The sequence below is a fragment of the Zonotrichia leucophrys genome, chromosome 2 (genome assembly GCF_028769735.1).
Source record: "Zonotrichia leucophrys gambelii isolate GWCS_2022_RI chromosome 2, RI_Zleu_2.0, whole genome shotgun sequence".
NCBI classification, from domain to species: Eukaryota; Metazoa; Chordata; class Aves; order Passeriformes; family Passerellidae; genus Zonotrichia; species Zonotrichia leucophrys.
Genome location: NC_088171.1, coordinates 52,445,743 through 52,466,362, shown reverse-complemented (window position 1 = coordinate 52,466,362; position 20,620 = coordinate 52,445,743). Strand labels below are relative to the sequence as shown.

General features: G+C 38.9%; 1 protein-coding gene across 9 annotated transcripts in view; it reads right to left on the bottom strand.

Moving 5' to 3' along the window:
• Positions 1 to 20,620, bottom strand: part of TPK1 (thiamin pyrophosphokinase 1) — a 305,721-nt gene that overhangs the window by 46,853 nt on the left and 238,248 nt on the right. For all 9 annotated transcript variants that reach the window (XM_064704990.1, XM_064704992.1, XM_064704993.1 and 6 more), the window contains one exon: positions 16,224 to 16,335. In XM_064704990.1, the coding sequence (XP_064561060.1) occupies positions 16,224 to 16,335 (112 nt within the window). The remainder of the gene's footprint in view (positions 1 to 16,223; positions 16,336 to 20,620) is intronic.

Sequence of the window (20,620 nt, the reverse complement as noted above, 5' to 3'; positions counted from 1 at the left end):
ATTAGCTTACAATTTTGGATGATAAAAATGCTCTGCACCTCAGTTTCCTCAATCAAGAGGTGGGGAATGGAGCAGTTTCTCACAAAGAACTGCTTTCCACACCAGGCAGTGCACTCACTATTGGTAAAGTGCCTGTAGAGGTGGCTGGTGGCAGGTGCTATGTAAGTGTAATGAATTACTTATGTTTCTCCACTTCCTCCTCTGCAAAGGAGGAAACTTGTCATTCCTCCTTTTATGAGCAAATGCAGCTGGGAGCTAAATACTCTGGTGACTCCAACTGACTGATTTGGTAGTGTTTATGCAAGTAAGCAGCAAGAGGCACTAAATTAGAGCATAAACAAATCTTAGGCTAAATGTGCAGACGAAAACCTAATACATACTAAAAACTGTATGTTCCTGAAATTAGTATTCAGTTGGTAAAGATCCAAATTTTATTTTCCTGTTTAATTTTCAAATAATTTCAGTACTAAAGTATAACTGCAGACTGCATGGGGAAAAAATACTGTAATGGTTATTTTCCCCAAATTTAGAAACCATCTGTTTTGAAGTTCTGTTTGGCTAAGCAAATTACAGGATTCACAGACCAGCTAAGTAGTTAAACACAGAATACCTTTTCTTCAGTGCAGGAGAAAAATGTCTTTAGCTGAGCTGTTTTGCATAGCACCTCCAATTTATCCCTTTTCAGTTCTCTCTGACATCTGTGTCGTGGTGCTAGGGCAACGATCACATCGGGGTGCTCCACAAAGGTTAACACAGACAACAGCCTGGCAGCATTTCATGTGTAAGGAAACAGGACTACCATTTCTCTTGCATCTAAAAGGTCAACAGAACACAACCTAATTCCCTTCTTTTGTACAAGCCCAAGGGCAGGCACATGACAGAAAAGATGGCAAGTTCATTGTTCTACAACACCACAGGAGAAGTAACAGACAGATTTCAGCACTGCCAGTGAAGTGAACAGAGCAGGGAGGAGAGGCTGCTAATGATCTGGGCCTTTTCTTTAGTAATATCCTGCTTATTTTTTTCCTCAGTGAATAGAAATTTATGCAGAATGAAGAATTAGCCTGTAATTTAATTACCACAGGTTACTTTTTGCATTGTACAATACACAAAGAGCTGATATTAAACTCAAGCTGCTGCAATAAAATTCCCTTTCAATTGATGTAACTAAAAAATGTTGTTACTGTGATTAATAACTAGCAAATGGCAGGTGATAAACCAAATAGAATTATAGCACCATTAAGAGTGCACAAACCTCTTATCCCACCCTGTTTTTCTAGAGACATGTATATTTGTCTCCTTGTACCCATCAACTTCCAGTGATCCAAACACAGTTGTTCTGTCCCAAATGGCTCCTACAACTTGGGTAACACAGTCACTCTGTGGCTGTCAAATAAATGCATTACAAATGTCTCATTGATCCACAGGAGACAGGACACTGGGAAGTTGTGAAAGAAGGCAGAAGCCATGGGAAGTAATAGAAAAACAAAGAGAAATGGCATCTCCTCTTCTTTTGAGCAGGGGATCAGGGGGTCTTCCACACCAAAAGCCATCATTCAACAGTGCTCAGCCTCCCCATCTCTACTTTTAGGCTCTCTCCTGTAAACCTTGTATCCAGGCTCTGGATGTCAGCTGGCAGATGTTTGGTGCTCAGCCCGACGATACCAATGGCAAAGGGCATCAGTTCCTCAGGTAACAACTCTGTACTGGTCCTACAATATTGGCCCTCTGTACTCTTAAAAGCACTATAATTTGAATTCATATTTCACCCATCATCAATTTTCCTCCAGACTCCATCCTCACTGAGTAAAAAGTGTTTACAACAGTATATAATGATAAACATATAAAGCCATCATCAATCATTTATCAGTTACAATTACTATTTGCATCTGTTTATCTAATCACAGTCTGTAGTAACTGCTGCACTTATGCAGTTCAAAACCGCTTTAAAGATGGAAATGTTGAGGATAACTACTACATAATTAACTTCACATTTTGTAGCACTCTGCTAACTCATAATTCTATCCCTTTTCAGTTTTAATGTATATTAAATAAAATGAATTACTATTTGCATACACCCCCATTCACCTACACAGTCACACGTGCTGACTGTGACAGTGCAGGTGACAAATGGCAGACTAGTCTCATAAACTCTATTTAATGTGCAACTTCAGCTGTCTCAGAAACTCAGACTCCCAGTACATCTCTGCTGCTACTTTAAATTCACTGAATTTCACATGTAACTATGTAAGAAAACAAAGACCTTTCTCTTTTTCCCTCTCCCTCTTCAGCTGTGCAAGATCATCTGCCAAAAAATTATTTTGTCTCAGCTCTGCATGTCAGAATCCATTCTCAGCCCTCCCTTGCCATTTCTGTTTTTCAAACTCACTGATTTGGAGGTGGCAAAAAAAAGGGTCCTGAGCTAGTAACAGGTTAAAGATCAGATAACTTGCCATGTTCAGGAGCCGAAAGAGGACAGACAACAGTTTTTTCAGCAGTGACCACAATAACTTAATTTGCTATGTCAGGTAAATAATGGATTCCCGAGAGTGGAAGGTGTAATACTTCAATGTTCTTTCACTTCTTCTGTCTTTAAAAATAAATCCAGTTTTCTGTATCAAAATTAACATTTATCTGAAGATCACTCTGAAGACTTCGAGGGTTTAATCCAACTCTTCTTGCACTGTCATTTCAAGCAGTGAACCATGCAAACACACAACCACTGCTTGACAGCTTTCTCTACAGCATGTGCTTGGGTAGTAGTATGGGAAGACCCACTGCCCTTGACCCCCACATTTAAAATGACTCTAAACAGAGAGGACAGTTGACAAGGTGCCTTAACATACTCATGTTCACACAATATGATCACAGATGGACTTTTTCCTCTCTGGCCCCTTTCCTCCTTTTTCCACCTCTGCCTGTCAGACTGCTGTGGTAGGTCACGTGATGGCCAGGAAGGTTGGCTGCAGATGCAGCATTTCTAGAAATAGTTGCATTTTAAAAAAGACAACCCCCCCTGCCCCAACAATATAGGCTTCTGAGAGAAAGTTAAGAGGGGCTATTGTTGCGGATGCCTGGCCCATGGATATTGCTGGTTATGACCAAAAAAGATGAGAGCACAAACCTCTCTCATCCTCATCCTCCAATGCTGCCAGCATATGACAAAAACTCCACGGACACTCTCTAGCCATTAATGACAACTGGACTGTGACAAAAAAAAAAAAAAAAGAAAAAAAACCAAAAAACCAATCCAACCAAAAACCCCCATATAATGTAAGAAGTGCAGGTTACATAGCCTGCTCTGTAGATGGCACTGTATGTTAAACAATGATTTTTTTCCTTTTCCACAGTACCATTTCTGAAGATAATAATCCAGATGCAGTCTCTTACAGAATATGCATTTATTTTAGATCAGGAATCATTCCATGGTAATAGCTTTCAACAGTAACTCCTGAAGTCACCTCCCATTTGCAACTAATTATGTTTATCCCTGTAGCATGTGACTACCAGGGAGGACAGAGACCCTGTGTGTATAGTCCCTGCCCCAAAGAGTTAACAAGATAAGAGTAGGACAAGTGAGGCAGTGTATTACTGAGACATAATGATGTATTCCAGCCATACTGCTGGATCCTCAGCCTGGTGTGCTACCCACTGAGTCAGCAAGTGGTGCTGTGCCATGATAACAACGTAAGTTTTTGGGTTGATTTTTTTGTTTGCTTGTGGGTTTGTTAGTTTTTTTAAGAGATTGTCTTCATTATTTGTAACTTTTAAAGAAATTGTTGAAACTGGCATGAGAGCAGAGACAACACAAAATTGGCAAGAGAAGCTCAGGAAGCAAGAGTACAAAACCCAGACTGACAAACATCTAGGGAATCATTACTCTAGGAAATTAGAGAATGGCATAAGCTGGAAAGAGTGAATCTCTCAAAAGTCAGTAAAATTCTTTTGAGATTCTGTCAGCTGGGACACTAAAGTAATTATGGTATTAAAAGGAACACAAGCTAATTTACAAATTCACTGACAACAATGTTTTCTTGAGATATGTGGGATGCAAAATTAATTGCCAGCAGCAGAGCTCTCAAAAATCCAAGAAAAGTATTAAATGGTCCAGAACTATGCTAACATAAACACATAGGCTAAAAAAGGCAGCAGCAAAAACAAAGTGGCACATACAAGCTCTGAATAACCAACCAACCTTCCTACTGTACACTGCAAATGAGCAGCGTAAATCTCTACAGCAGCTCACAACAGAAAGCTTTCTTTCAGGATGTTGCCAGCTTTTGTTGATTTGCACCCACCAAAGGAAGAGTTTGCTGGCTTTTGGAATGTTAAAAGGTAAACATAACTACACTTCATATTTAAAGATATAAAAAACCCCAGGAACAATACCAAATTATTCTAGTACAAAAAGATTTATGTCATAGTGTTTCACACTTTCTAGCCCTGAATATGGTGGGGAAAGCACTCCCTGTTCCCAAGCAAGGGCCTTGTATTGGCTGCATACATGGTTTTAATGTGGATTGAAAATCTTGCTTCACATATGACAAAGATACAAAAGTGTGACAAATTTGTATCGTGGGTAAAAAAAAAATTAAAAAAACCCCTCATATCCTCTGCCGTTGATTTACTCCATCATGAGTGTTTGGTTCTCTTACAACTATACCAGACTTGCACCATATTCTAACATTTTTTGGCTATTTATGAAAAGTTTATGATGGTTTAAGGATTCTGGTAGGTATCCAGAAACTCTTTTCTCCAAAATTCTCACACAAAAAATTTACTTGATACATGGATTTGACAGCTGTACTGGTAGGAAACCACAACTGCTGAATTACAGATAAAGAAACCAGATGTGAGAAATATTTCAAAGTCATTTGTCTTTCCATGTCTTCATACTTTGCCCAGGCATTCAACAGTAAAATCAGGAGGAATTTGTGTAAATTACTACAGTCCACCATCAATACATAAAAAATGAGCAGAACTAAAAAAGGGAGCTTTATAGCATTGGTGAGTGAGAAGAGAGATTAGAATAGGTACAAGCGCAGGCAGCTAGCCCTGGAATTTGAGATTAAAGTCAGTACCACCTTATTTTACATACAGAAAAGCCTTTCAGACATTTTTGAACTCCCACTTCAGAGTCTGACTCGTAGTAAGTACTTCTGCATATTTAACTCTACCCACTGAATAATCCCCTTATATTCAATGGAACTAGTAACATGTATAAAAATGCATGAATGCCTAAATCTTCTGATGAATTCAGGGCTTAAGTAACTATAGTAAGGAAGGGACAGAGGCACTTCCAGATTAAAATATTAATATTAAAGTCAGTGTGCAATTCTCCCATTAATTCCACAAGCTTGGTATTAAGCTCTAAGATTTTCATAAACATGAATTCTTCAACATATACTGGATATACAGCCTAAAGAACTGTGTTTACAAGGTGTGTTTACAAGGGTTTTAGAATGATTACTAGGGGATAAATCTGGAAAATGTACTTTATTTGGGCTGGTCAAAACTATTCATAAATTTGACAGGTCAAATGAAGCTCATCTTGTTAAAACCTCTTAAATCATATAATGAATTGCTTCCACGCCAGACATACTTGACCCAGCTTACATATGATTTAGATCACATTTTTAAAATTAAAGCTTTTTATTATGGAACAAAAGAATGAAGTAGATAGGAGGAAAACATGGAATAATTATTCTTTGAGTAGAAATGTGAAATAAATGGAAAATTAACTGTGCCTCAGTTTCAACTGACTAGACCCAATAGAACATCTACTATATCACATAATTATTATTAAACAATGATTGGAAATCTAACACCTGTTAAAAACAAGAATGTTAATATTTAAGCTATCATCATCCAGTTTCAAAATGCACAAAAGAAATAGCCTGATGAATGCTGATTCATTCATGCCAAAGCTTTAAGGGCTGTATGGAACTTTTGAAAGCATAATCCAGATTCACGAAATCAAAGCTTTCTATATTTGTGTCATTTCTCTTTTTAATTTGCTTTTTTTTTCCCAGTTTGTTTTTATAAGCAAAACAAATGCTATCTCTCCAGTTCTGCTTTAAATCAAGAAGCAAGCTCCTGATGAGTGTTCATGAAGCTGATTAGAAAATTGCCTTATAAACAGCATCATTAAGTGGCCTGTCAATCAGCAGTGATACAGTGGTATTGCTGGTGCCTCAGTAAATTACAGCTATGCCCCATGCTTGGGAAACTTAAATGTACAATTCTGAGATTCCTTATTGGCAATTAGATGATAAATGCTGTGTTATAATGCTTAACAGCTTGAGAATATATTTATCACATACTGTATCTGCAGAATACAGAAAAAAGCATTAATTGGAGCAGAGTTTCTTAAGATGCTGTTAAAAAGGAATCCCCAGAGTTAAACTGAAATATCATAAAAGATGCGCCTTTTTCAGGTTTTTCAGGAGTGATGCCATAGGAAAGCTATACAGATTGTAGGATCTCTTGACATTCATTCCATCTCCTTTTATTTGCATTTACTGTTTGGTTAATAACATGAATTGCCACTTAATATATACTAAAAGTACTTCAAATTTTTGGAAGATTTAGGTTTTTTTCATATTAAATACAAGGAAAAGCTTCAAAATGTAAATAACAGGAAACTCTGTTGCCACATGCTGACCTAAACTTCTATAGATAGGACATGCTACTTGTCAATTGTATATGAATCCACATTGACCCAGAAATAACACACATGGAAGACAATCCTTAAGAAATGCTGAGATTGCAAAGTCATGGACTTGAGAGCAAGGGAATGACAGAATTAATATTTGCCTGTGCAATTTTAATGCAGTTTCTTTGGCCTTCTTCCTTTAATTACACAGTCCCATTAACCAAGCAGGGCAGGCTCATTTTGGCAAACAGTACTCTCTTAACTGACACCCTCTGAGTTCTGATTAATCATGGTGCCCTTATGCCTTATTTACTGCATAAACTGCATTGAATGCATGCACGCTGAATTCCTCAAAGGTTTGTGTTGCTCATTATGACAGAATTGATGATACCATTGGCACATGTGAAACTGTTCAAGAGCAATGACACAGACATATTAACATCTTATGTAGTATCTTAAAGATGATAGTACAGCTTTCATTTTGGAGTATCCTGTGCCTTATAGAACCAAGGCAGAGCTCTCAGGAATGTCAGAGTGCTGAAAAAGCAGCTTGAGTGCTAAGAGAAATGAATAGCTAACTTGCAAGTAGATAAAGTACCTGCATAGAGTAAACACTCCAGACAATCAACTGCCTGAACCACAAGAAAATCAGCAGTGCTTCACCTTATTCCTCCCAGGTGTGTCTGTTCCTGCAGGGGGAAAAGCTGAGGTTGTACATATCTGCACTGTCTACTGTGACTGCAGATTCATTCCTAGAGAACACACCTGGGAGCTGAGTGATGCCACTGTCTCAAATCTGTAAGTATCATGACATCCAAACACTAATTAATTTTATTTCTCTGTTTCTGGTTTTTCCTTAGTTTCAGTCTTGAATTTATATCCATAGGAGTGCAAGTTGTTTTCAAATCAAATGTCTAATGCCATCTTTTGCTGTTGGATAAATACCTAGGCAGATCCTAGGGACACCTGGATGCATCACTTGAGCATTCCAGTTTACTGACAGCAGAAGTAGGTTATAATGCCTGGACAGCAGTGGAAAATGAGGGAGATAACAAACAGCAGAGAAATAACAAGACAGAAATTTTGGTCTCAATTCAGTTCTTCAAAACGGAAGACGTCACCGGTCTACCTAAAACACCCCCATTCTCATTTTCTCAATCTCTGTATTCATATCTTTGCCTATTTTGATGCTATCTACCTTTTCTCCAAAACATGCTTCTAATCCTGAATGGAATCTCTCATTGCTATTCTGCCACTTTCTCTTTTTTCTTCCCCTTGACTTGGCTTGACTCCCCCCTGCCATATGAATTTACAGCCCCAAAGAAGTCACAGCTGCTTCTATGGCAAGACATAGAATCATCTATCAAAAATTTGTATTTCTCAACTCACCTAAAAACAACAGCTTTGATTAGTGATGTGTAATTGGTGTGCATGTCTAAAATTAATAGTTCCATGGCACACTCACTACAGTCAGTTGTTAATGGCTTATTAATTACACATCAGGATGCCATAGACAACTTACAGCCAAAATGTAAGTTTTTACAACACACAACAAAAGTCAGTGATGACATCCACCAGATTTTCATCCTCTATGGAACTTGATATAACAGCAGGAAAGAAACACCTTTTCCACAAACATCTAGAGCCAAAAACTGTGAGAGAGCAGTGGTCTCTCAGATACAACATGCAAAATGTTTGCAAAGGGAACAGTGAATGAAGAATTGAGACACTGTAGAAGAGATATCCAGGACTGTTTGCCATTAGGGTACAGGAATAGATCACTGCAGAGAAAATAATTTCCTTCAGTGTCATATTTTTGGGAAGAAGAGATCAATCACATACACTAGTATGTACTAAAAATGTAAACAGAACTAAAAGGTCTACAAACAAATTGCAAAGGAGGAGTCAATGCTTAGTGGCAATGCTTACCTACTTGAACAACCCCCTGAAAATCTAAATAGTACACATTCATTAAATGAGTCGTCACAGATAAACATATTTCATTTTTTAATTCTGGAATACTCTAGCCAGATGTGATTGATTTGTCCTCCTACTGGTCCTTGCCCTTTTGTGGTTCTGCAGACATCAGAAACTGGCAATAACTCACCACATGCCGCAGAGAGCTTTTTTGTTTTTGGAAATCTCCAGGCAGCGTGACATTTACATTTAATATGGCTGGTTCTGGGCATTTAAGGATGAAAACAATTAAAGTATATTTGCAAGGGATGTGACAAACGGGTATTTGTACTCTGGCCAATTTTTCACTGACTTTCAGTGAAGTACACCAGCTTTGAAAGTTCCAGCTTTGACTCTGCTGTTGTCTAAAAAAGATGATTTCCCAGTATCCATGTGGGCAGGCTGACTGATGAGAATGCCTTTAGGGTTAAATGCCAACACTGTAAACTATGAGGTCTCTTTCTTGGACAAATTCAGCCCCCACACTCACTGATGACAATTCAGTCAGTGCAGAAATCCACAGAGATAATTTGCACCCTCACCAATCTAAAAGGTGGCTTTCTGGCTCTCTGCAGATCTCCCTCTTGCTCAGAAAGGTGTTCTGACTTTACAACAGGCATCCTTCAGCAGCAGCAGGTTGCTTAGAGATAGTCAGTGGGATCCCTTGTGAAGCTGCCCTCATGGACAGGGGAGCAGAGCATAGTTGGCAGATCCTCAAGGAAGTCTTCCATAGAGCACAAGAGCTGGCAATCCCCAGGAGCAAAAAATCAGGCAGGGAAAACAAGAGATGGGCATGGCTGAGTAGGGAAGTGCTGGTCAAATTAAAGAGAAAGAAGTAAATGCACAGGGAGTGGAAACAAGGACAGGAAACCTGGGAAGAGTACAGAGCTGAAATACAGTTGAGGAAGGCCAAGGGAAGCTGAACCTGGCAAGGGATGCAAGGAATTACAGAAAGAGCTTCCACAGGTCTGTTAACCAGAAAAGGAAGGTCAAAGAAGGTGCATCCCCCCCCCCACCCAATAAACAGTGGTGGAACACTGGTAACAATGGATGGATGAGGAGAGGGCTGAGGTACTCAACACCTTTTTTACCTTAGTCTTTGTGTCAACCTCTCTTCCCACTCCTCTTGAGTGGATGGAGAGCAGGATGAGGACTGGGAGACAAAGTACTTCCCACTGTACATAACAGCAGGATTCCTGACTATCTAAGGAACCTGAATCTACATAAGTCTGCAGGACCTGAAGAGACATATCCCAGAGTCCTGAGGGAATTGGCTGATGTAGTTGCCAAGCCACTCTCCATGATATTTGAAAAATTCTGGCAGTCAGGTGAAGTCCCAGGTGACTGGAAAAAAGGAAACATTGTACCTCCCTTTAAAAATGTAGGAAGTAGGACTCTGGGCACTACTGACCTGTCAGCCTCACCTCTGCGCCTGTGAAAATCATGGAACAGATCCTCCTAGAAGCCATGCTGGGGCACATGGAGGACAGGGAGGTGATTTGATACAGCCAGCACAGATCCACCAAGGACAAGTCCTGCCTGAGCAACTCAGTGGTCTTCTATGATGGGGTGACAACACCAGTGGAGAAGGCTCCCCAGAGAAGTGGTTCAGGCTACAGATGTCATTTATCTGTAAATGTCTTGGACATAGTTCCCTGCAACATCCTTCTCTCCAAACTGGAGAGGGACGGATTTGATGGGTGGACTGTTAGGTGGATAAGGAATTGGTTGGACAGTCACATTCAGAGGGTGATTGTCAGTGACTCAGAGTCTCAATGGACATCTGTGACCAGTGATGTCACTCAGGAATCCCTATTGGAACCTTCGCTATTTAATGTCTTCATTAATGATGTAGATGAAAGTACTAAGTGCATCCTCTGCAAAATTACAGAAGACACCAAACTGAGTGGCGCAGTTGACACAGCTCAGTAATGGGATGCCATCCAGAGGAACCTAATTATAGCCTTCCAGTAGAAGCCTACAAGAAAGTGAAGAGAGACTTTTCCCAGGGTCATGCAGTTAAAAAATTATTTGGACAACACTCTCAGGCATGGTGTGATTCTTTGGGTTGTCCTGTGCAGGGCCAGGAGCTGGATTTGATGATCCTGATGGGTTCATTCCAACTCAGGACATTCTATTATGATTCAAAATGTCTTCAGTTTACTTCAGGATGGTAATATCATTACTCAGGTAATGGTAATTGCAATGATAATAATTAGTCAGGTTTTGGAGAGTCATCTACTCTGTGTACAGCTGTGCTGAAGTCTCTCTGGGATTCTTTTATTCTACTTTTTATTCTACTCCTTCCTAGCAATTATTACCTATTACTGCTGCATAGAAGGAACATATATACATTCTCTATATTCCATTAAGGATGGCTTTCCAGCTGAGTTAAAATTACCACTGGAAGTGGTTTGAGCTAGTTTAGAACTAAGGTACTCATAGGAATTTTTCTGTAAGAGTCCCACAGTAATAGTGTTGCTCCAACAGTGTGATCCAGAAAAGCATATCTGTTTATCACCTTAAAGCAGCCTTTCCTAACTGAATGCCAGGGACCTGCTACCTTGCTAAAGAGGAGCTGGATCTGAATCTCTCTCCCCCTAATTCCAAACATTTATCAAACCATGTGGAAATGAATTGAATGTGTGACCTCAAATCCCCATTTCAAGCCTTTTCACAAAGTCTGACTGAGTTTTCAAGCTGCTGTTCAACAAAAAATGCAAATACAGGCTTAGAGGCCCAGCATAACTGAGCTCTGTGTTCATCAGTCATTTAATGTACACCAAATGGTCTTTGCGGCTCAAAATAATTTTATGCAATGCTAAGCAAGGCCCTCGTTGTTTTTGCTGACTTGCAGTAAGCCAGTGGGATGCCAGGCTGCCACCATCATAACATCTGCTTCATTGGAAAAGGATTTCAGCAGGCCATGCCTTGTAATAAATGATATGACCCTGGCAGGCTGACAGCAGCACTCCTGGGGGCAAACAGCTTGCCAGAGGTCAAAGCCACCCAAGGCTTTGGGACCAGCAACATCATTTCTGTCCACTCCACCCCTACCCAGAGTCTTCGAGCTGCAGTGGATAAGTGAAAAAATACATCACTGATAATGTATCTTCTGCCAGTAAAGAACAAGAGAAGGGAGGGAAAGAGAGGAAAGCTGAGGAGAATGGGAATCCAGCTGTGAAGCTATTTACTCTGCCACTGAAAACAAAGCTATTCCCAGAAGCACCACTTAGTTTGCCTCACTTGGAACTGGGGTAGCAAAATGTGTGATATAAACTATTTCAGTTATGAAACAGGTTAGACAGCGCTTGTACAAACAGCCTCCCTAGCACAGATACCTGCCCATTTTAATTTGCAACCTTTCCCAGAACAGCCCCTGACCTTTTTTCTTTCTTTTTTTAAAGAAGTTACTCATTTTCTTTCATCTTTTAGACTATGAATTCTCCTAAAACACAAACCACAACAGCTTTTGTAAACTTTTTGCTCAATTCACAATGCAACATCAATAAAACCCCAGTGAAGTATAAAATAATGCAAATATTTCAATTTTACTAACAATGCAAGCAGCATCAAAAATATTTGGGATCCTGTTCATCTACCTGTGACATTAGCAGTCAGTGGATGCTCTGTTGCTACAGTTAGAGAAAGGTCTTGCTCCCATTGTTATTGCTATTGCCTTTTGAAGTGAAATGACAGTGGCACTCTTTCGAATGGCAGCATTTTACAGCAATTTAACTTCCTGCCTAAAGAAGGCAAACTGGCATGAAAATTATCTGGAAAGCACAATCACATATACACAGAGTTTACACAGATAAATAGATAGGTTGATATAGATATATACACACACACACATACATACACACACACATATATGCTGGCATTTTCAGTACAGGCATCACATACAGCACTACCAAAGGCCATAAGGATGAAGAATAAATTACTTGGCAAGATTATTTTCTAAAGTAATTTCACAAAAAATGAACCATCTCCTAAAAAAGCCTACCATTACCCTCCAACCTCTTCTTTGATGAGCACTGCAGCTGATTTCTGCCTTCATTTTATTTACTTTCCATGAAAGCACTACTGAGGACCTAATGAAGAATGCTGGTAGTTCTGGCATTATTGGATTTTTTGTTATTTATTTATTAGACATGAGAGCTGTTATCAGCAAGCAGTCAGGTGAGTCAAATCAGACAAAGCATTATCTGATTCCTGTGCTGTAAATCAGATTTTAATAGAGAAAAGATCAGTATCCCTTTGGGAATGGAAAGAATATGTTTATAATGTGTTCTGAGTGTGTGCTACACAATAGCAAGTATGAATAAAAATATTTTTTCTAATCAATTTTCCACTTTCTTCTCCAAGAAATTTCACCCATAAGATGAGAACTCAAATAAATGAAAATTCTGTTTGTGGCAAGTGCTAGCAAATAACGAAGATAAGCATGCACAAAAGCATGCATACATGCTGCATTCTCAAACAGACATACAAAAAATACTGAATTCTGTAATACTAAAAGCCATTATTGTTTCTCTGCTAGCAGAATAACTTACAGATTTCGGCTTTATCTAATTCAGCCACTGAAATGAGACCTTTGGTAGATTATTCTTAACCTGAACACAGCTTTTGTCCTAGGTATTTATCCTTGTCTTTTTCCATTCAGAACCTATGAAGTATCATGACAGCACCTGTACACTGGACACAGATAAGGTTTGACTACCTCTTGAAGGTTTTACAAATTTTAATTGGCAGAGTAATCTAGATATGCTCAGGCAGAAATTGATGTTAAACATCAAAAACCTTGATGCAAGGCCAGCTCTTGCTTGTACTGCAGTGTTATTTGATTTTTGATTTGCTAGAAATTACTGTTTGCAAAAATGAGGGCTCCCCAACCACATAAAGCATTGCTGCTTGAACTAAAATCTGAAATTAGTTTACTGCCCAGATACCTAAATATCCTGAGAGCTCAAAAATTGCTTTTTAAAACCCAACTTGTTAGGTCACATCCAATTAATTCCATAACAAACTTGAGGAATAGGCCTTTCATGTCATGCTCGGCTTAAAAATTTAATTCCTTTTATGATTTACACATGAAAATGAATTTATAACCCCAAAAAATTATTCACTGAGGTTTGCAAGATATTTGCATGGACGTTTACAAAGGTGTGTGCTCAGATTGCTGTTAATGAATGAATAGGTAAAGCTCTGCCATTGCCAGCCCTTAGCAGCAAGGCTGACATCCATATCACACTTCAGTTTCCGTTCTTGTTATTCTATTTCCTCCCACTCGATCCTCTGCTTCTTCATACCAATTTACAGCAGGATTAATATTTTTTGAAGTAAGTGCAAAACTGCAGGCAGCATAGAAGTCCAGTAACACAATGGAAGTTAGCATGAAACTTTAACTATCAGAATGTAGATCCTATTTATTAGGGAAAAAATCCAACCAAGTCACAACTAACCACATGCTGAATTGAAGATATTGGTTTCCCTTTTGGAAAATGTAATTGCACTTCAATTTTTTAATCAGTGTCTGAACAATAACCTAATTCAATGGTTATTCTGCATTTGGATGTGAAAAGGTTAGCTCTAGTGGCTTGGGTGAGAGAGCAGTTTCAGGTTGTAATGGCCTTTATGTCTCAGATAGATTGAGGCTCTTCAAGGAAGACCAGCTCATTTTTTGGTTTTACATAGATATCTGTGATTAATATGGAGAAAGAACTACAACCTGGGAGAAACATGAGTACTGAGACTGAAAACAGCCTGTGACAGGATGCAATATATACATCACTACCAAAACACTGTAAAGGTCTGATCTCTTTCCTCCTGGAAAGGAACAGTAACAAGGGCAGGGAGAAGGAGAGATGATGGTGTTGTGTTAAGATGAAACACGCAGGAAACAGTCACATAAATACTTTTTTGTCCCCCAGAAAAACAAACACAAAAAAAAAGAGATGGAATTAACAGTATCAAAATCCTGGTGGGTCCATATCCAGTTATGATCAATGTTTAAGAATCTGATATCTCAACCCAACCCTAGAGATAAAAAATATTTGCTGCCATTTCATCTCCCCCCTGCATCCTCCTGCAGCTGGCACAACTGACTTGCAATCCCTTTCTCTTTAGCTTTAGGAGATCAGGCAATCATAATTCAGTAGTAACAAAGAACCAAACCAGACAGACCATCTTTAAAATTACCAACTTTCTAATGAACACCTTGTAAATCTGATGAAATTTATGGAAATAAACTGAAAAAATCTGTTGTATCTGAAAAATGGCTTTTTCAACTAATAAAAATCAGAAGAAAGGGCTGCAGCCTCATTGCATCTACCACATTTTGATCCACACAGTAGCCTTTTGCAATACAACACAGGATCCAGACATGCTTCCTTCATTAACATGAGGCTGGTTAGAGCTTCTTGCACCTCATTCTGAAGGACAGAACATTTTCTGATAAATTAGTACCTCAGTGCAATGGGTCACTGAAGTTGCTGGACAACAGGAGATGAGAAGATGAAAATTCAGTATCATATATGTCAACTGTATTTATACACACAATGAAAATATCTGACTCTTTTTCAAATTAGGGAATGTCTCTCATGCAATATATTCAGCTCTTTCAATCCAGTTTAAAAGGACAGAAATGTTGCTAGCCAGACAGCTCTTCATCTGGCAATTCTCCCACAACCCAAAACTAATGTCATATTTATATATTTTATAGTTAATGAGCTACTAATGCCTACCACCACCTTAACTGCACGTGCTCAGGCTCTCAGTGGAACCAGCAGATGTTCTGCTGGCTGGCACAGTGGGTCACTCACAGTAATTCTCGGCCAGTGAAGGCACTGCACTGCAAACTGTGAGAACAGCATGCCCTTTCTGCATGGAATGGCTTTAAAGCCTGGACACGTCAATCAGACTGAGACTAGAGCCTCTCCATAACTGCTTTGCTCTCACTTAAGTTTTAATGAATGTTCATTGAAAATATCCCATTACTTCCCTGTGTAAATGCATCCCAAATGACTCCGTGTGGGAAGAAGAGGCAGGAGGATGAAAGTTGGTTTGATTTTTTGGGTTATAAAACCTCCTATCTCTACAGATAAATGTCCCTGCTCTAGATCAAATGGACTCTTTTCCACTTTAAAGTAAGAAAAAGGATCTATTCATTCAGGGTTGAGAAACAGACAATATACATGAAGCAGTTCAGTCGAAGTGAGGTAGCTTTGCTAATCTGTATCCCGTTAGTATTTGTCTGTTGTAACTTTATGGCTTATAAGCAGGAGTTTAGACACTCATGGCTTCTTCTCCCTGGAGGGCAATGTATCAAGATGGTAATGTATCATGACCTCAACAAATGTTCTGTTTGAAGAGCACAATGACTCCCAAATGGAAAATGTGTTTCTGCCTGAGAGATCTCAGGTTAAAACGTATTTCTCTATCTCTTTTTTCATAAAAACCCCTCAATTTCTAGAAAAAAAAATGGCCTGGCAGGGATTCAATGCCATGCTTCACCTTCACACTTGTAAGGCCCTTCATGACTGGTGAAAGACACTCCAAAGGCAGGGTGAGGAGCAGAGCAGAGCCCCTGTCCCAGAGCATTCTCACTTACTGAGGTTCCACCTGAGGCCCGTGGTGGTCACACTCTCGCAGGGGCTCCCGATGGGGATGAGGCCGCACCAGGGGCCCTCCAGGCCCGTGTCCACGTGCAGCTTGTGCTTGCCCTGCAAGACAGAAGTGTTTCTGCTGTCAGTGCCTGCCCAAACGGCATTTGATCCCAGAGCATGCAAACAAAAGGGGAGGTACTTGGGGACCGTCCCAGAATGTCCCCCAAGGGCTCAGGAATATTTGGTTGCAGCAGGAAGTCAGAACATTGATGCTTACAGAGGGAGGAGAGGTGTGTGCTTAGGTTCCAGACCTTAGGGCCTTCAAAAGTTTGCTTCTAGACTTTTCTAAGCAGAATCTAGTTTTGCTCATTCTTACCTGGCATTATTTGAACAGGTCATTCTGTCAAACCTAGGCTCTTTATTCCTGTGAAATGAAGGCATCCTGATCCATTCCCACATTTTTTCCTCATCTAAACAGCTGTGTTTCACTTCCTAAAGAGTGCTAGTCAAAGCTTCACTGAAATGCTTCAATTATTTTGACAACATCTGTAAAATTTCATGTACTTCTCCAGGCATGTACTCTACCCAGAAGGGGGAATACATGCAAAAATTTAACTAGGTGCTAGAGAAATGAACCAAAATATTTAGAGTAACCTGCTTACAATAAATAATGAAAAAAAAAGAAATTAAAACATTTTTTTACATCCAAGATATATTCATCTAGTAAGTAAAACATTCATGGGATGCAGGAGAAGCAACAGCTATTAATGATGATATATTTGTGATAAATCTCTTCATTAGCACTTGCAGCTCCTGTGTGAACATCCCGTGAACAGTTACAAGGAAGAGTAGAAACTGGAAATCTTTAAAAGAATGAAAAGTGCTGAGTGTTACAGTTCTAGTACAATCTGTGTTCTAAGAAAATAAGAAAGTGTTTGTGGAAACTTGTGGTTGTGTTTGCAGGGTTGCAGGGGTCCCAGGACAAGGGAAGAGATGAGAATCTTGACCCCATGTTTCAGAAGGCTGATTTATTATTTTATTACATATATTATATTAAAAGAAAATGATGTATTAGAACTACACTAAAAGAATAGAAGAAAGGATTTCGTCAGAAGACTAGCAAGGAATAGAAAGGAAAATGAAGAACAAAAGCTTGTGACTCTCAGAGAGTCTGAGCTAGCTGACTGGGATTGGCCATTAATTAGAAACAACCAACATGGACCAATCAAAGATCCACCTGTTGCATTCCACAGCAGCAGATAATCATTGTTTGTCTTTTCCCCTGAGGCTTCTCAGCTTCTCAGGAGAAAAATCCTGGCAAAGGGATTTTTCAGAAAATATCATGGTGACAGAAACTAGCTACAAGAAAGCAGCAAATAAAAAGTAGTGACAAGATCAGTGGAGAAATCATCCTCTGGTCTCTTCTACACAGAAAATTTATTCCTTCAAATAAGCCTGGCCTTCATGTGGGAGAAGCTTCTTTGAAACAGAGGATTTTTTTTCATTTTATTTTATTCTCCTGTAGATGCAGGCAAGCAAAACTCTTGAGAATGTCTTTTACACACAAATTCTTCATCACTATAAATAAAATGAGATGTGCCTATTTATAAATATATGGACTCTGAAGCACTATGACTATTTAGTGGACACTTTGTTAAGCAAGATATCAAAGTTTTATACCAAAATAAATGAAGAACAGTTGAATCATAAAAGTCAACTAAATGTCCCAAGCAACAAAAATAGTCCCACAAATTTTCTTAGGAGAATGCATTTTTAAGCTTTTTCTCCTGCCTTGTCCTACGCTCATTTCACATGGTCTTGCAAATACACAGTCACTAGTTAGAAAGTCAAAACTGTAGCAAAATATCTTATTGCTGAGACATTGATGTCTGAGGCATTCAGCAGCTTCTCCTGTTAATGCCAAATGCATTATGAAGAAACAACTTCAATACATGTCATGCTCTCAGTTAACAAATGAACCTTGGAAAAGCTGTCAATTAGGGAATATCAGATTGCATAGCTTAAGTCTATTTGACTGTTTGCAGAGCAATGAGAAAACCAATCCAATATTATCCGTCTTCTCAGGGTGTCCAGCTTCACGTGGTGATGAGCCATGTATATGTGTAGTGGTTGTGAATGCCTGCCTGCCCAAATTCAGAGGTGTAACAAATTCAGGCTTGATAGGCTTTTAGCTGTGCAATATGCCAGGCCACCTCTCCCTCACAGCATGGAGGGAGGAGGAAAGGATGAGTAGAGCAGCAAGAACAAGCTCTCTCATTGTGTGATTACAGATATTGTGGAGAATGAAGCTGATGATGAGTGAGAGATGAAGGGGTGGGACTGTCTGAGCCCAATGAATGCTCAAATTGCTGCTCAGAGCTACTGGAGGAGAGGAGCAAACTCGCCATATTAATCAATCAGTAAGGGAATATGAAAAGCAGATGAGAAAGTAGCTGGCCCCACAGAGTACTTAGTAAATTCCATATTCTCAAAGTTTCTAACTAATACCAGGTTTGCATTTCCTATTTTATGACATTCTGGCCCAGCTTGCAGATAGGGAATCAATTCAGTAGGAATTTATGCAGATAGCTGTCTTTCTGTGCTCATGAAATAAATCTTTAAAACAGAAGATGCCAACACCAGAGGCTCACCAATATCTAGGATTTTATCAGGAGTCTTTCAATGTCTGATACTTCATGAAAATCCCAGTTCACACATTCCAGTGATTACGTGAGCACAATGATTTTCTTCCCTAAAAGAACATTTTCTATTACTCAGCTGTTATGAGGAATTTCAAATAGGGAGCCCAAATGGCTAAACCCAAGTCAGCAGGTAAGTGAATGAGAATACTGAAATGCAAATAATTTTTTTTAAAAAAAACCTCTCAACTGTCAGGTCAAACTTATGTTTTAGGGATTGGCTCAATAATATAACAGAAATCAATTTCTAAGGTTTTTCTTTAAATAAATCAATAAGGGATCTTAATATTACTGGGGATAGCAGGAGCAGAAAAGGGAAATGAATGTTGGAAAAATACAAACAAACAAACAAATTGCATAAAAACAATTCATTTTTGCCAAAAACATTAATCAGCCAGTGCATTTGTACAGTAAAGCTCTAAATTCAAAGCAGTGTGAACCTGCCATGAGGGAAATTCAGTTCCCAAGCTTATTTCCAATTTTTTGAGTAAAGATCTCTCAACCAAGCAAGATGGAACTGATATTTGCAGGAGGAAGGGAGGATCAGAGATTTTAATTTGCAAATACAAGTAATAATTTGTTCTATTTAAGTCTGTGTGATTAAAGGAATAATTATATATCGTCACTTAAAATATCAAACTGTTTTCAATTTCTGCTGAACTCAAATTTCCAAAACTAGGTTTAAAAAGAAAACTGAGCTTTGACTAAATAAATCCCTCGTTATATTTTTTTTGCCTCTGTAGGAGGTAACTGAAATATTTTCACATTTAACTTAAGAATCAAATATTACCATGTTTGAATGTTCCTGGTGATGAAAGAATGACAAATAATACAGCTACATTGATTTTTATCTTATTAAGTCAGTTTTGAAAAACATTGATCAATCTTCAGCATCGATTTTTTTTCCTTCATTTTGTTTTGATGCTGGAAAATAAGATCAATTTTTTGAGTTCAGCAATAAGAAGAAAATGTCAGAAGATATTTTTAAGAATGCTTTATCCACATAGGCTAAACTTTTCCTTTTGATTCTAATGCCTTGTGTTATAAGAAAGCATTTAAGAAGTAGTGGTTAAATATACACCCACTCCAACACTCTTTTTTGCTGAGGAAAGACCCAGAGACATAGTTGTTATTTGCCACAGCCAGCTGAAAAGAATAGAAGTCTGATTGCCAGGAATTCATACACCTAACCCCATTCAAGGTTGTGAGATGCTACAATCCTTAGTCAGAAATCTGCAAGCTGAACGCACATGAACAGCATCAAGACAAAAGTGGCAGCTTCCCTATGTGCATGGATACCCCAGCACAGAGAAAATTACTTCTCCAAGTGCTTTTCAGACCAGCTTGAATAGATGTGTTGCAATAAATGTACACTCTAAAATAGATATCAAGGAACAAAATGTTATGAAAGAGAGGCAGAATGGGGACTAATCTTCAGCAATGCATTCTGAAGGGATCTGAAGGAGGGAAACCTGGAACTTGTCAGGCTGAAGCTAAACACTGAGGAGAGGCATAAAGCCAGTTAACAAGATGCTGGGGAAGGATAAGGAATTAAAATTAAGCTTTGAAAAACAAATTAGGAAAAATATAGTAAACAGATCTTGGAAGCTGCTAAATAACTAGGACATGTGAAAGGTAACAGGGAAGGAAAAGAAAAAGGAATGAGTTACCAGGTTGAAGAACAAAGCAAACTTACTCCGATT